Raw genomic sequence first — 16,081 nt, forward strand, 5'->3', positions numbered from 1 at the left:
TGTCAGTACCTGTGTGCAGTGGACATATAATTGCAGCAAAGGAAGGAGAAGGCCTGTGAATATATTTGCTCAAAGTTATAAAAAAAATGGCATTCGGTTCTACCCCAGAGTATTTACTGGTGGATGATGGATACAGGCAGTTGTAAGGCTGTACAGCGGGAGAAGTGGATAGGGCGTTGGTATGGCAATTAGACCTGGCTGAGGGCAGGGATGAAAGACAGTTGCTGCCGCCACCCAAGTCCCCCTGTCCATTGCTACTAAGTCTGTGGCAAATATAAACGGAGACGGCAAGAATACAGAGGCCAGCATGTCCCTGCCCTTGCAGTCAAGGAGCCAGCTGCCCAGTGCAGGTTGGTTCATCTCCTTGGCCCCTATTGTGGCACTCAGGCAATTCTGAAATGAACCACAATCCACTGAAGCCAACCACTCCAGTGAGACAGCAAGTCTCATGGGTGAAAAACATCTTTAAATAAAGTTCCTTCCAGGCAGGAGTCAGAATATGATGCGTTTCCCATCTGCTGGGTTCTGCTCCATGGGACAGTAGGGACACTTCAACCTGCAAAGGGGGGAGAACCAAGAATGTCTGAGAGGCTGGCTAGCAGGAGAGCCAAGCCAAGCAGGAGCAGAGCACAGGGAACTTACTTTCCTCCGTTAATGAGCTTGTTGAGTGCATCTCGGGAGATAACGTGGCCACAAATGAGCTTGATGGGAGGGTTGGAATCTGACGTCTGCTGGCGAAGGATGGGGCAGGCGAACACTGAGTGGTACCAGCACTTCATGCCTAGTTCAATCTCAATCTGGGGAGGCCAGCCAAGGGATGAGTCTCACTTCCTGCCGTGGCTGTCCCCAGTGCCTTCTGCCCACACCTCCCTCAGCCAGGGCTCACCGGTAACTCGTCCTTGTGACTCCAGACCCCTGTGCACTGCCTCTGCTCAATCACAGCTTTGATATTCATCAGCACGGGCAGTGCCACACAGCCAGAGGCAAAGCTGCAGAACAAAGCAGGGGCTAGAGTGGCCAGACCAAGACCCAGCAGACAGACAAAGGACCTGCACACTTGCCATCAGCACGGGACTCAGGTCAGGGTTCTAAGTTGGCACATGGTCAAATCAGTCCTTGAGAATCAGGTTGCTTATAAAGTGCCACATATGTAATTGCGTGTCATTCTAATGCACCCTCAAACTTGAGAACATACAAGAGAGACAAAAGGAAGATCCAGGGGGCAGGTATCTGCTCATTCAAACCACTGAAAAGTCCTTGGTGTGATGGGGACAGTGATCTGTTCGAAAGGGCCCCACTCTGCTGTCATAATGCACCCCTATAACTGGTTATCAACTGGGGCACTTGGAAACGGGACAAATTTAGACCTCACCATGATCTGGGTGGGGTGGGAGCGAACTGGCTGGAGCCTTGGGTGCTAAATGGCTACGATGCGGAGGGCTGTTGTGCTGTGTGAGCGGCAGATGGTGTTCCTGCTGGGAAATACTGTCCTATAATCAGAGTCTACCACACAGTGGAGCATGAGATTCCACAGTCAAAGTAAATGCACTGTAACACTATCCACTATGGTGTAGTGAGTGGCTCTGGGGTCAGGTCCATATGCCCTTTAAGTTAATTCATGTCTTGAGCCTCATTTTTCTCTTCTGTGAAGTGGGTACCTCTAATCCTAGGCCACTGAGGAGTCACGAAAAGAGCATTACTGTACAGGAGCCTTCGAGTGAAAACTCTTAGAACCTGTAACTCCGTTACTCAGATCTACCAGTGAGGAAGTGGTGTTTGACAGATGAGGCTGAGAGAAGGCTTGTGCAGAGGGTCTTGTGATAATCCAGCAGTGAGGTGCAGGCGAAATGGGGACCTCATTCAAGAGACCTTACAAAATAGGAACCTTGACCCTGCTACTAACTTCATGGTGACCTTGGACCATAACTCTTCCTAATCTCAGATTCTCCAACTGTGGACATAAGTAGTTCCTATCTGGAAGATGGATTTAGAGAGCCAGTTTGGGTCTGTCCCTGGCACATGGCCCAGCTTGGGTAAATTGTTCCCCTTAAAATCCAACCACTCACTCTGCCCTGCCCACAGGGCTGGCTGTACCTGACACTGAGGGGCGACTCCACAGAAAGCCCCAGCAGGGAACAAGCATCTCTGGTAAAGGTCTCACAGATCTCAGCCCAGTGGCTGGTGTCCAGGAGGTGGCAGTAGGGCGACTTCTCCAAGCCCAGCCGCAGGTATACCAGGCTCCCCATCATCACCTGGATCTCTGCAAGGCAACCAGGCGCAGCTCAGCACATGCAGGACCAGGGCACAGGAGGCAGTCGCTCCTCAGGGCTGGGTACCCAGCCCCAGGGACAGTACGGCTGTGGAAGCAGGATAGGGAGCAGGCTGAACACCAAGGCTCTGGGGTGCCTGGCCTGGCCAGGCAGGGACTGAAATGTCTTCAGGCACAACTGATTTTCCCTAAAACCCAATGGAGCTGTCTATGTGGGACCAGGACAGGCATCACCCTGGTTCTCTTCTCATCCTTCAACTGCATCAGGGAATGAATCTCAAATCTTGGGGTGGCACTCACGTCTATTTTAGAACACTAGCTAATATCTCTTTCTAAAAAAACTTTCAAGACAGAGAACCAAGATGGCGGCATAGGTTAACGCCGGAGTTTGCTGCTTTGAACAACTACTTCAAAAGTGAAACCAAAAAACGGAAGGGACATCACCCAGAACCACAGGAACGCTGGCTGAGTGGAAGTCCTACAACTAGGAGGAAAGAGAAACGCATACGGACACTCAGAGGAGGCGCAGTGCTGAAGTCAAATTCTGAGGTGCGGAGTGCGCGGAGCGGGCTGGCGGCGGAGGGCGCGCTTGTTGTTTTCAATCGGGAGGGAGTCGCAGACTCTGAGCACCAGATCCGGGCGAGTCTTTAGGGACCCAGACTCAAACGGGAGAAGCGGGACTGTCTGGCTTCGGTCAGAGCGAGGGCAGCTTTCTCTCGGAGCTTTGCAGCGGGTGCTGGGACTCAGAGAGGCAGAGCCCCTTGGGACAGGACTGAGAGCCGCCATAACTGCTCTCTCCGGCCCACCCTGTTGATCCTGTGCGACCCGCCCCGCCCAAGCCCTGCACAGAGGCATTTGCCGGATAGCCTCAGGCAAAGGCTAGATTAGCACCTCCCTAGAGGACAGAAGTTCTCTCACTGCTGACACAGCTGATTCTCATAGCCACTTGGCCTGGAGGTCAAACCCTCCCTGGAATTAGCTACAACAATCAAGATTTATCTATAAGACTGCGAACAAAGACCACTAGGGGGTGCACCAAGGAAGCATAACAAAATGCGCAGACAAAGAAACAGGACAAAATTGTCAATGGAAGAAATAGAGTTCAGAACCACACTTTTAAGGTCTCTCAAGAACTGTTTAGAAGCTGCCGATAAACTTAATGAGATCTACACGAAAACTAATAAGACCCTCGATCTTATATTGGGGAACCAACTAGAAATTAAGCACACACGGACTGAAATAACGAATATTATACAGACGCCCGACAGCAGACCAGAGGAGCGCAAGAATCAAGTCAATGATTTGAAATGCGAGGAAGCAAAAAACATCCAACCGGAAAAGCAAAATGAAAAAAGAATCCAAAAATGCGAGGATAGTGTAAGGAGCCTCTGGGACAGCTTCAAGCATACCAACATCAGAATTATAGGGGTGCCAGAAGATGAGAGAGAGCAAGATATTGAAAACCTATTTGAAGAAATAATGACAGAAAACTTCCCCCACCTGGTGAAAGAAATGGACTTACAGGTCCAAGAAGCGCGGAGAACCCCAAACAAAAGGAATCCAAAGAGGACCACACCAAGACACATCATCATTAAAATGCCAAGAGCAAAAGATAAAGAGAGAATCTTAAAAACAGCAAGAGAAAGAAACTCAGTTACCTACAAGGGAATACCCATACGACTGTCAGCTGATTTCTCAACAGAAACTTTGCAGGCCAGAAGGGAGTGGCAAGAAATATTCAAAGTGATGAATGCCAAGAACCTACAACCAAGATTACTTTATCCAGCAAAGCTATCATTCAGAATTGAAGGTCAGATAAAGAGCTTCACAGATAAGGAAAAGCTAAAGGAGTTCATCACCACCAAACCAGGATTATATGAAATGCTGAAAGGTATCCTTTAAGAAGAGGAAGAGGAAGAAAAAGGTAAAGATACAAATTATGAACAACAAATATGCATCTATCAACAAGTGAATCTAAGAATCAAGTGAATAAATAATCTGATGAACAGAATGAACTGTTGATTATAATAGAATCAGGGACATAGAAAGGGAATGGACTGACTATTCTTGGGGGGGAAAGGGGTGTGGGAGATGTGGGAAGAGACTGGACAAAAATCGTGCACCTATGGATGAGGACAGTGGGTGGGGAGTGAGGGCGGAGGGTGGGGCGGGAACTGGGAGGAGGGGAGTTATGGGGGGGGGGGGGGGGAAAGGAACAAATGTAATAATCTGAACAATAAAGATTTAATTAAAAAAAAAAATAAAAAAAAAATAAAAAAACTTTCAAGAGGCATCTAGCTAAAATTTAATAACATTGATTGGTTCTCATGTTTACCTTTTAGTAAAATGTGAAGTAATAAATATGAAGGGAGCTAAAGAAAAGTTACTAGCAGTACAGTGGTTACTGATGGGGAACATCTGGAAGGTAAGACCAATCACTGAGGTTTAGAAATCCGCATGTGAAGAAAAGGGCTCAGGCAGGGACCTGCAGAGGAGGTGCTGAGGCAGAGCAGCATGAGGGCAGGTGTGGTATGGCACACATAAACCCAGGATGATGTGTGTGTGGGTATGGCACAAAGCTGGTGATGGGGACCGGAGCTGGTTCTGAGATGAAGCTAAAAAGTGTGACAGAGACAGTGGAGGAAGAGCCTTGAGTTTGGAGTTCACCTTGGAGACAATGAAGGAGGGCTCCGAGTTCTCAGGCTAGGAGCAGCACCCTGGGTAAATGCTGACATCTGCCAGAGCCCAGCAGCATCTACTACCCTGGGCACTTACCCCGCTGGTGCAGCCGAGCAAAGGGCTGGAAGTGCCTGGCATAGCTGAGGGCCTCCAGCTGCTTGTCAGGGCCACCAGCCAGGAGGTGAATAAAGTACAGGCGGTGCAGCTTGAACTCCAGGGAGCTGTTAAGCTCAAGCAGACGCTGCCTGTGGGAGATGGCCCATCTGGAAAGAAAGGGGCCAGTTGAGTATGGAACTGGTGGGGTGAAAGAAGAGCCCCGAGGGAGCTGGGACAGAGGGGTGGGATCCAAAAGCCTAGGTGAGGCCACAAGACAGAGCTGGAGGTATGTCAAGTACACTGGGTGAGGTGAAGACCACAGACAAGCCCTGCTCCCTGCTTACTCCAAGGCCCACTTACTCCAATGCTGGTCCCAGGTCATGTTTGTGCAGAGCTTCCAGTATTCGATTCAACTCCAGGAAAGGCTGCTTGAAATCCAAGTCCACATTCAGTGTAGATTCCTGTGGGGAGAGCATGATCCCATCACTGGATCCCATCACTGTTTCCAAAATTCTCTGTTCTAATAAAACCTCATCTGTCTAAGACAGGCTGGAGACCTTGCATGAGGAGCTGTGGTCTCCTGCCACCCACCTGGCCCCTCTTATTTCCAATTCAGTTTTGGGAAGTTGAGTGCCACACACTGGCCTCCCACAGGGCAGACTATACCTCACCCAGGTAATGGAGACAGTCCCTCCCAGTCCCTGTGTGAGTAGCATGGTGAGGAATTATTCCTTTTCAATCCTCTTAATTACTTTAAGAGAAAGGATACTTTACTTTTACTGCCAGTGTGCTTTAACACCTAACAGTGCTACTCTGTCATTTTACTAATCTCCCTTTTTAAGAAACTAATCATTTTACTAGTCCCCCTTGACTCAGAACACTGCCTGGCAACCAACCCTACTTAGAAATTAATTACTTCACTTTTCACTGTATCTATTTTTAATTTTTTTATTTATTGATTGATTTTAGAGAGACGGGGGAGAGAGACATGGATTTGTTGTTCCACTTATTTATGCATTTACTGGTTGATTTTTATATGTACCCCGACCAGGGATCAAACCCACAACCTTGGTGTATCAGGAAAACGCTCTCTAACCAACTGAGCTCCCTGGCCAGGGCTCATCGAGTTCCCTTCTATTTATGGCAGGAGACCTGATTTCCTTTCTAACATAAATTTATTCAATAATAACAGGAATGTATTATAAAAAAAACCCACAAAACTATTGAGTAAAAAACAGAACAGGCAGGTCCCAGCACCGAGCCATTACCTGGCACAGCTCCTCGGCCACGCTGAGCATGCCCTGCTGGTACAGGTGCTCCACGATGGCCATCTGCAGGATCTGCTGCTGCTTCTCCCGGGAGTCCCACACCGCATCGGAGACTACACCGCAAACCTCAGAGTCAAAGTTCTGACAAGGACGAGAGACAGGGCCCTGTGACTCAGCACTCGCATTCCCCACACTCGCTTTCCTGATAAGCCCTAGGACGTACCAAATCCAGGTGTCCCTGTCTCCACTCCAGGTGCCCACACGCTCACCCTGTCAATGGCTTTGCCCACTCGGGAGACACTGCTGTGAATGTCCTTGTGGTCTGAAGCCAGTTTCTGCACGGTGTCTTTGATCTTCCGGCAACACTGGGACATCACCAAGGAGAGGGTGGCTGAGAGAGGGGTCCCCTGGAGGGCTGCAAAGAAACTTTAGCAGTGAGTCAGGACACAGAGACAGAACTTGTCCCTGTTTCATCTACTCACAGAGGCCCAGGAGGCAGCCCTGAACTCCAGAGTGACTCAGCTTCTGACTCTAGCTGGTTTGGCTCAGTGGATAAGAGCCTCAGTCTGCGTACTGAAGGGTCCTGGGTTTTATTCTGGTCAAGGGCACATGCCTGGGTTGTAGGCTCCATCCCCAGTAGGGGGCGTGCAGGAAGCAGCCAATCAATGATTCTCATCCTTGGCTCTCTCCAACGTCTCTTTCCCTTCCTCTCTGAAATCAATAAAAATATATTTTAAAAAAGACTCAGCTTCTATTTCAGGTCCTGTCAATTTTAAACTGCATGACTTCATTTCTGTCTTCATTGCCTCATCTATAAAATGGGGGAGATAGCACCAGCTTGTAGGTTGCTGTGAACTGAAGATGATTTGGCACTTACTATGGGTAAGTACTCTATTTCGGCTCATTTAATCCTCACCCTCGTGCTGTGCAGTGGGCACTATTAACGTCCTGTCCTATAGCTGAGGCAGAACCTTGCCAGGTGACACAGCAGTGATAGATTTAAAGTCTGTGCTCCTCCCCACCACACTGATGGCTCTTGATTATCTTGAGTGAGATGCCTGTGTGAGAAGGCTTTGAACCTTAAAACATTGTCCTCATATTAATGCCTTTTATCAACTAGAGGACACCAGGTGGGCCAGGGGCGGCCAGGGAAGCTCAGGGATTCCTGGCTCAGGACTCCAGCTCGAAGTGGTTTCTACCTCATGGCCGGGGTAGAGCCAGACCAACCATTAAGAGCAGGTGAGACTTGGAGAAGAGAGCAAACTGGGCATTGGACCCGTCTTTGGGCCCAGCATCTACACCACTTCTCTAGATGCATCACCTCGGTTCAGGGAGGGGATGTGACAGAGAGGGCCAGGGAGACTCGCAGCTCCAAGAGCGGAAGCCCTGGAAGAGAGATGCATTCTGCCAGGCTGCTGAACAAACAAAATGTGAACAGGAGCGGTTGGAGCACGTGGGCATCTCGGGGGAGCAGGCTCTGAGAATGAAGCCAGTGTGGACTGAGGGATCACATGGGTACCTGAATGCAGCCGGGCCTGGACCCTTCAGTTACCTGAGCCCATAAATCCAGCTCCCCTTGGTTTGTGTGTATGTTTGTTTACACTGGTCTGAGCTGGGTTTCTGTCCTTATAAGTGAATGAGTCCTGAAAAATACAAAAAGGAGGTGGTGGCTGGGCCACCCATCTACCCCAGGAAGACTCCACTGCCAACATCAGCACTGCTCTCCGAAAGCCCAGCTTGCCACTCTTTTCTCGCATCTTGCTCCCCGCAGGTCACAGGGCCACACTACACATTCTCTAGCCTCATGTCCTTTAGAACAAAGCAACACTCTTAAGAAACCAAAGCCTTTTTAACCTGGAATCCCCCAATTTCCACTGCCAAGGACCCCACAGACAACCATTAGTCCTGACAAATCCCCATCTGAGAAGAAACCCTCTCCCTGTGAACACACTGCAGCCATAGCCACCTGTTCACCAAGAGCACAGACAGTGTAATGAGTTTTGGACCAGCAAAAGAAAAGTGTTTCTTCTACACAGTTAACAGATTCCATCAAAAGCATGGCACAACCGCCCTGGCTGGTGTGACTCAGTTGGAGTGTCATTCTGTGTAGCAAAAGGTTGTAGGTTCGGTCCCCGGTCAGGGCACATACCCAGGTTGCAGGTTCGATCCCCGGTCAGGGTGTGTGTAGGAGGTACCCAATCAATCTCTCTTTCTCTTCCTTTTTCTTAAATCAATTAAAAAAAAAAAGCATGGTACAACCACATAATGGTAAGAGAATGGGGCAGAATCCCTATGTACTGATACAGAATACTCCCCAAGACAGACTGTGTAGGGGAAAGAGCAAGGTGCAGGAAACTATGTGCTTTATGTTCCCTGTGTGTGAAAAAAAGGAGGGGGAGTAAACACTTCCACATGACATCTACGTGTGCACACAGATGCTGCATAGAAGGGCACCTGAGAAACAGAATGGGATGACTATTGGAGAGAGGCACACAGAAATCGGGAATCAGGGGTGAAAGGGAGACACTTTTCACTCTCAGCCTTTTTGACCTCGAAGTCTTTTCCATGTGCATACATTCATTTAAAAAAATCTTTATTGTTGAAAGTATTACATATGTCCTCCCCCCCCCCCATTGACCCCTTCTAGTCCACACCACCTGCACGCATTCTTTAAGAAATAAAAAGGAAACAGACTCTACTTTGTAGATTTGTTTTTCTCAGTGGTACTAAGTATAGCAATTCTGAAAATACTTTCTCTATATTATAGAAATTGAGCAGATGAGAAATGTATCAGCAGTCAGCCTTCTCACTGTTGGAGAAGAGAGATGCAGCTATGGATGGGGGAAGTCTGGGAAGAACCCTGTGATACTAAATTATAATTGAAGGCATCATTGTAAATGCATTGCCTACAATATACTAAGACGGATGGATAGGAAGGAAGGAAAAAGATCCATTTGCTAAAAAAAAACCAAAAACCATGACACCTCAGTAACAACCTAGATCATCGTTTCCAAATACCATTTCCCACCAAAAGAACCATGGCTATTTGCAAAAATTACTGATTCCAGGTAATATCTTATTGTGCCAGAAAATAAGGGCGTGCTGAAAAAAATAACAAGTAATAAATTTAAAAGATAAAAAAGGACACAGAGGTGAAAGAAGAGTGCTGAGATAATTGAATATTCACACATAAACGAATTAAGCTGAACCTTACACCATACACAAAAATTAACTCAAAATGGATCAAAGAGCAAGTATAAAAGCCCAAACTATAAAACTCTTAGACAAAACAGAGGTGTAAATCTTCATGATCATGGATTGGTTTCTTAGATATGACAATAAAAGCATAAGCAACCAAAGAAAAAATAAAGTGAACTTTATCAATATTAAAAACTTTTGTGCTTTGACTGTTGAACCTCAAAGGAAAGGCAGGGGAGGTAGGTGGGTGGGAAGAGATCAACCAAAGAACTTGTATGCATATATGCATAACGCATGGACACTGACAATAGGGTGGTGAAGGCCTGGGCCCAGGGGCAGGGTGGGCTGGAAGGGGTCAATAGGGGGAAAAGGGGGACATACGTAATACTTTCAACAACAAAGATTAAAAAACGACAAAGAAACAACAAACAAAAATAATAATAAAGAGTACCATTTGTTCATAAAACAAAAAAACTTTTGTGCTTCACACAACACTATCAAGAAGGTGAGAACAACCCAGACATGTGCCCTGACAGGAAATCAGTGACCTCCTGGTTCATGGTCAACACTCACCCACTGAGCCACATCAGCTAGGCCAGTGGTCGGCAAACTCATTAGTCAACAGAGCCAAATAGCAACAGTACAACGATTGAAATTTCTTTTGAGAGCCAAATTTTTTAAACTTAAACTATATAGGTAGGTACATTGTTATTAACTTAATTAGGGTACTCCTAAGGCTTAGAAAGAGCCACACTCAAGGGGCCAAAGTTTAACAGAGTTATCATATGACACAGCACAGAAAAAAAGTAGCTATTCACTCTACAACAGGGATGAACCTTGAAAACATTATGCTAAGTGAAAGAATACAAAATGTCACATATTGTCTGATTCCATTTATTTTTTTATTTTAATCCTCAGATGAGGATATTTTTCCCATTGATTTCTAAAGAGAGTGGGAGGGAGGAGGGGAGGAGAGAGAAAGAAACATCTATGTGAGAGAAACACATCCACTGGTTGCCTCCCACTTGATGCGCCTCCATGGGGGCTGGTGAACCTGCAACCTGCAACTGAGGTATGTGTCCTTGACTGGGAATTGAACCTGCCACCCTCCAGTCACAGGCAGCTGTTCTAACCAATGAGAAAAACCGGTCAGGGCTGTACAATTCCATTTATATGATGTGTCCAGAATAGGTAAGTCCATAGAAAGCAGATTAGTGGTTGCCAGAGGCTAGGGGAGAGGGAGGAATGGAGGAGTTATTCTCTTTTGGGGGTGATAAAAATGTTCTGAAATTACATGGTAATAATGTTTGTACAACTCTGTAAATACAATAAAATCATCAAACTGTACCCTTTAAAGGGTTTTTTTTTTTATGTGAATCAGCTCAATTTTTTTAAAAAAAAGGACATAGGAACTAGGGAATACCTCTTGGCAAATCTAACACAATTTGAGCATCAAAATGTATAACAATAATGTAGTATAACCCATTGAATAAGAATTCTAATTATAAATAACTATATATAACTATATAACTATATAAGGGAAAGTTTCTTTCTTATAGTTGAATGCCAAGGAATAAATATATAAGGAATGATAGAGCAGAAAAGTCACCCTGTTATTAAGTAGCTTTGGGGTATCCTAGGCCCACAGGGAGGCAGGAAGGGGGCTCTGGGGTTGAGGGGGGGATGGACACCCACCTGCACTGGCCAGCTCAGCCCGAAGCTGTCCTACGTAATGCAGCAGCTCCTCCAGGCTCTGCTCGCAGTGCTGCCCGTAGGTCAGGAACTTCTGCAGGACCTTGTCCACCTCTCTCTCCACGCTCTCACACTGCTCCATGGTGGCCTCTGCCTGGGGGCAGGAGGAGGGTCCAGGGTCAAGCCCCACCTGGGGGACGCAGTGAGGAGGGCTCCCGGGTGCTCCTTACCACCCCCATATCATACAGCAATGCTCAGAACTGCCCAGCGTAACATATCTGTCCACAGCTCCATCCCCAAGCCAGGGGGCCCAGTGGAGTGTGCAGGCAGGTGTGAGGGCAGGGGTTTTTGAATCATGGTGAGAAAATTCTGTTTTCACTCTACAATCCTTGCTCATCTCTCTCTCTCTCTCTCCTGTTTTTAATGTTTTTACTGATTGAGAGAGAGAAAGAGAGAGAGAAACATCTATGAAATCTATGAGAGAGAAACATCAACCAGCTGCCTCCTGTGCCCCTTACTGGGGATCAAGCCTGAAATCCGAGCATGTGCCCTGACCCGAAGGGAAAAGGTGACCCCCATGGTTCAAAGGTGGATGCCACACCAGCCGGGCCACACAAGCCATCTTTCCCTTCCTTGACTACACTCACTTTATTTCTGCCTCAGGGTCTTTGCACGGGCTGTTCCCTCTGCCTGGAACACTCTTCTCCCAAATCTGTTCCCTGTTTGGCTCCTTGAAGTCTCAAACTTCATTCCTTCAGAGATGGTCTCCCAGACCCAGTGCCCCTCTGCCCCACCCCCACCCATTCACTCTATCATCTCACCCTGTTCCTTTTCTTCCTTACAGATCTCTAGTTGAAGTTTCTTTTTTCTTTTTTTAATATACATTTTTTATTTTATTTCAGAGAGGAAGGGAGAGATAGAAACACCAGTGATGAGAGAGAACCATTGGTCGGCTGCCTCCTGCACGCCCCCTACTGGGGATCGAGCCCGCAACCCGGGCATGTGCCCTGACTGGGAAAGGAACCTGGAACCCTTCAGTCGGCAGCCGGACGCTCCATCCCTGAGCCAAACCCGCTAGGGCTGGTTGAAGTTTCCATCTTTCTTTTGTCATTAACCAAAACTGAGGGGGCGAAAAGGCCCACTATTTTCCCTGGAATACAGCCCCTGCTGGGAGTTTCACCTGCGTTAATGCAAATGACTGTCCGACTCTTACTCATGCTCCACAAGACCCTGACCTAATGCCCTGCCTGGCCCCTCAGCCCAGCCGGGCCCCAGCCGGTTGCACTAGGGCGGGACGTCTGAGTTCGAGCCATTCCCCCGACAGAAGCGGTTCCTCGCGTGTCCTGGGAGCCTGTGGGGCTCCAGTTCTCGGCCGGGGCCCACGACACGGAGCAAACAAGTCCAAGGGCGGACTGGGGCAGGGACTTAGTCGGGGGGCCTCAGGGGAGGCCCCTCCGCGCTGCCCGCGGCCCGCACCTCCAGGCCCGGACACCGCGGCTCTCACCTGCTGCTGCAGCCCCGGCCCAGCTTCCGGCGCCGCTGTCATCCGACCGGAAGCCGCGGCGGTTGCTCCGCGGATCAGGACTCGCCCACTCGCAGCTTCGCGGAGGGGTGGCCGCCCCGCAGGGCCGCGCCTCTCCGCCTGGGCGCCGAGCCTCACCCTCCCGCGCGCCCAGGGTGGAGTCGCCCACAGAGACGCGTGGAGGCGGGAAGCCGCACCCCCCGCAGCCCGGGCGACGCCGGAGCCCCCAGCGCCCGCGGCTGCGGCTGGACCTCGACCCTCCGCGTCGGCGGGAAGGGATCGGACCCACCCGCTCGCTGGCCCGGGAGGCTTGGGGGTGCATGGCTGGCGGGGCGGCTTCCCTACCGGGAAGAAGCGCCTGGCCCGCCCGCCCGCCCCCCACAACTCGGTCCCAGCGCCCCGCTTCGCGCTCTGAAGCCCTAAACGGACAACTGTTCAACTCCGCCCCGGCCTTCTGCCCTCACTCAAAGGAGACCACCCCTCGGCCAGGGTCCGACAGGCTCTCCCGCGATGGCTCCTTGGTGCTCTTTTTGACACATCAAATGATGTTTTTTTAAAAAGTCACTTTTTTTCTGTCCCTAAGTCAGGACTTAACCTACTCATTGGGCATTCAAGAGGATTAGACTGCTGGGGTGAGGGTACCCAGTCCCTGCTCTGCCCCCCCGCCCATCGGTCGCCCCTCCTGGGCGAACGGGGGGAGCCCGGGTTGCACAATGTCCGGAAGAGGAAGGGTGACCCCAAACCCAGGCCGGGACTGAATTCGCACTCCGCCCAGAGTAGGGGGCTGCTCTCAAGGGCAGGGCGGAGGAGCCCCCCTCCCGTCCACAAGCCTTGGAGACGGGAACCAGAAACGAGCCCAGCCCGGCCGGTGTGGCTCCGCCGGGGAGCGGCGACCTATGAACCAACACCTTGGGCAGGAGGTCACGGTTGGGTTCCCGGTCAGGGCACACCCCTGGGTTGCGGGCTCCGTCCCCAGGAGGGGGCGTGGAGGAAGCAGCCAATCAATGCCTCTTTTTCATCATTGTTTCTTTGTCCTCTCTCTGAAATCAATTAAAGAAAAAAGGGAAAAAACCCGCCCAAGAGACAAGACTTGGTCTCGGTTTTGGTTTTCCTGACTTTCTGCTCCCTCTCCGTGTCAGTCTCATTCCAGGGCAACCTCCCCCTTCAACCCTCCAGGCCTCCTCCCCAGCCTTCACCCCCAAGCACCCTTGCACAATCTTGTTAGTTTTCTGTATAGCACTTGCACAAACCACTTTTTTTTTTTTTAAATAGCATTTGGCTTAAAATTATCTTGTGTGTTTATTATTTGTTTATTGCCTTCCGGCCCCTAACACACCTCCCCTTAAGAATAAAAGCTCCGTTTGGACCAGGACTTTGTACTCAGTACTGCTGTATCCTCAACACCATGTACTTGGGACACCTTAAATGCTCAGGAATACTGAGGTACCTAATATCCTAATGGCTCCAAAACCTCCTGCAACGCGCGGAGAAGGGGCAGTCCAGAGCCCCACCTCTGGAGAGCCCGGCCGGCCCGTGCACACCAAGCCTGGGTGGTCCTGGCCCACGGGAGCTTGGGGGCGGAGAGTTGAGTGAACCTAGCCTGGGGCCACCCGCTGAGGCCCAGGCCGCCTCCGCCACGGAGCCAACTGGACCCCACCGGTTTCCCAGAGCGCCCCAGGCCTTCCCACTTCCTCCCGGGAGCCAGACTGGACCTGCCAGCTAGGCTAGGTCTGAGCAAAGCCCGGCTTCTTTGAGGACGTTGAACGCCAGGCTGACACCTCAGGCAGTTTCCCCTTTGTCATTGCTTCCCCAGGATGTGGTTCTCCTTGCGTCACTTTACTGCGTGCACCAAGGTTTATTGCATAGTTGATTTTGTCAAGTGTACCCGTTGGGATTGTGTTCGTTTTCGTTGGGAGAAGGGGCTGCTTCAGAGCAGAAAAACAGCTGTTCTCCACCAATTCAATAATAGTCTGTTTAACCTTGTGCTAGTTTCCTAGGATTTGTTTTTAAAATTTTAACTCTTTGGTACAGCCCTCCAGGCCTCCTCCCCAATTTACATGTCCATTTCAGTGTGCACGTGGAGGTGCAACGTCTGACGTTTTCCCACATTTCTGTCCAGTTACCACAGCACCTCTTACTGAATAATCCTTCTTACCTTCTCATGTTGAAGCCCGTCATCCTATTAGAATTTTCTGCAATATGGAATCTATTTCTGGCTCTTCATTCTTTCCATTGAAGCGGTTTTATTTTTACATCAATGTCATATTGTTTTACTTGCTACTTTGTAATATGTTCTTAATATGTGGTGGGATTAAATAAGGCTCACAAAAAGTGGGGGGAAAGAAACACATGGTAATTAAGAAAGCAGGTCACTGGTTGCGGGAGGGGGGGAGCGAGCGGGTAGAGGTTAAGGCAGCCATGGGTAAACTACGGCCTGCGAGCCTGATCCGGCCCGTTTGAAATGAATAAAACTAAAAAAAAAAAGACCGTACCCTTTTATATAATGATGTTACAGAGGGGCACAGAGGAATTTGGGGGGAGGGGGATGCTGGAACTATTTCATATCTTGATTGTAGGGTTAGTTATACAACTCTGCATTTGCCAAAGCTCTAAAAACTGAACCCTAAAAAGGATGAGTTTTCTTTTTTTTTCTTTTTTTTAAAATATATTTTATTGATTTTTTACAAAGTGGAAGGGAGAGAGATAGAGAGTTAGAAACAGAGAGAAACATCGATCAGCCGCCTCCTGCACATCTCCCACTGGGGATGTGCCCGCAACCAAGGTACATGCCCTTGACCGGAATCGAACCTGGGACCCTTCAGTCAGCAGGCCGACGCTCTATCCACTGAGCCAAACCGGTTTTGGCGGATGAGTTTTCCTGTATGTAAATTATACCTTAAAATGGGAGAAGAGAAACAGACACACAAAGAACACACTAGATAAATCCTTAAAAAAAAAGTTTCTTGACCTAGATGGCAAGCCCTGGAATGCTCTCCTGAAAATACAGCCTTCCTTCCCTCAGAGCGAGTCCTCCCCTGTGAGCTGGTGGGTGGTGGCAGCAGCCCATGATGCACCCACTGCTAGCCCTTTGAAGAACCTGGGAGCGTCAGGTCTCATCCCATGGAGCTCAAGTAGCCTGCTCAGGCCGTCTCTTCCTTTCACCCTCCAGGCGGCTCCCAACAAGTCCCCGCTTCTTCTCCCGGTTCCTGCCCCTCCTTGCAAGGCTTTGGTTCAGGCCAGGAGTGGCTACATCATTTGCAGGCCCCAGAGCAAAATGAAAACATGAGGCCTCTTGTTCAAACATCATTAAATTCAAGATGGCAATAGTAGAGCATTGCACCAAAGTGTACGGCCCTT

General features: G+C 49.2%; 1 protein-coding gene across 6 annotated transcripts; it reads right to left on the bottom strand.

The window, feature by feature from the left end:
* Positions 1–41: 41 nt before the first annotated feature.
* On the bottom strand, positions 42–13,056 carry RMND5B (required for meiotic nuclear division 5 homolog B). 6 transcript variants are annotated; one of them, XM_059698146.1, is made up of 10 exons: positions 12,707–12,842; positions 11,206–11,356; positions 6,536–6,727; positions 6,313–6,425; positions 5,405–5,505; positions 5,045–5,211; positions 2,095–2,260; positions 887–989; positions 643–797; positions 42–556 (listed from the first exon to the last, which is right to left on the bottom strand). In XM_059698146.1, the coding sequence occupies exons 1-10, from the start codon at positions 12,746–12,748 to the stop codon at positions 493–495; spliced, it is 1,254 nt and encodes a 417-aa protein (XP_059554129.1). In that variant the 5' UTR covers positions 12,749–12,842; the 3' UTR covers positions 42–492. The 6 variants fall into 6 exon arrangements, with proteins under 6 accessions (XP_059554129.1, XP_059554130.1, XP_059554131.1 ...); XM_059698147.1 differs by having other exon boundaries at positions 6,313–6,453; positions 6,582–6,727; positions 12,707–12,840; XM_059698148.1 differs by lacking the exon at positions 12,707–12,842 and adding an exon at positions 12,438–12,658.
* Between the last annotated feature and the right edge of the window lie 3,025 nt (positions 13,057–16,081).

Source organism: Myotis daubentonii, chromosome 5, assembly GCF_963259705.1.
Source record: "Myotis daubentonii chromosome 5, mMyoDau2.1, whole genome shotgun sequence".
NCBI lineage: Eukaryota > Metazoa > Chordata > Mammalia > Chiroptera > Vespertilionidae > Myotis > Myotis daubentonii.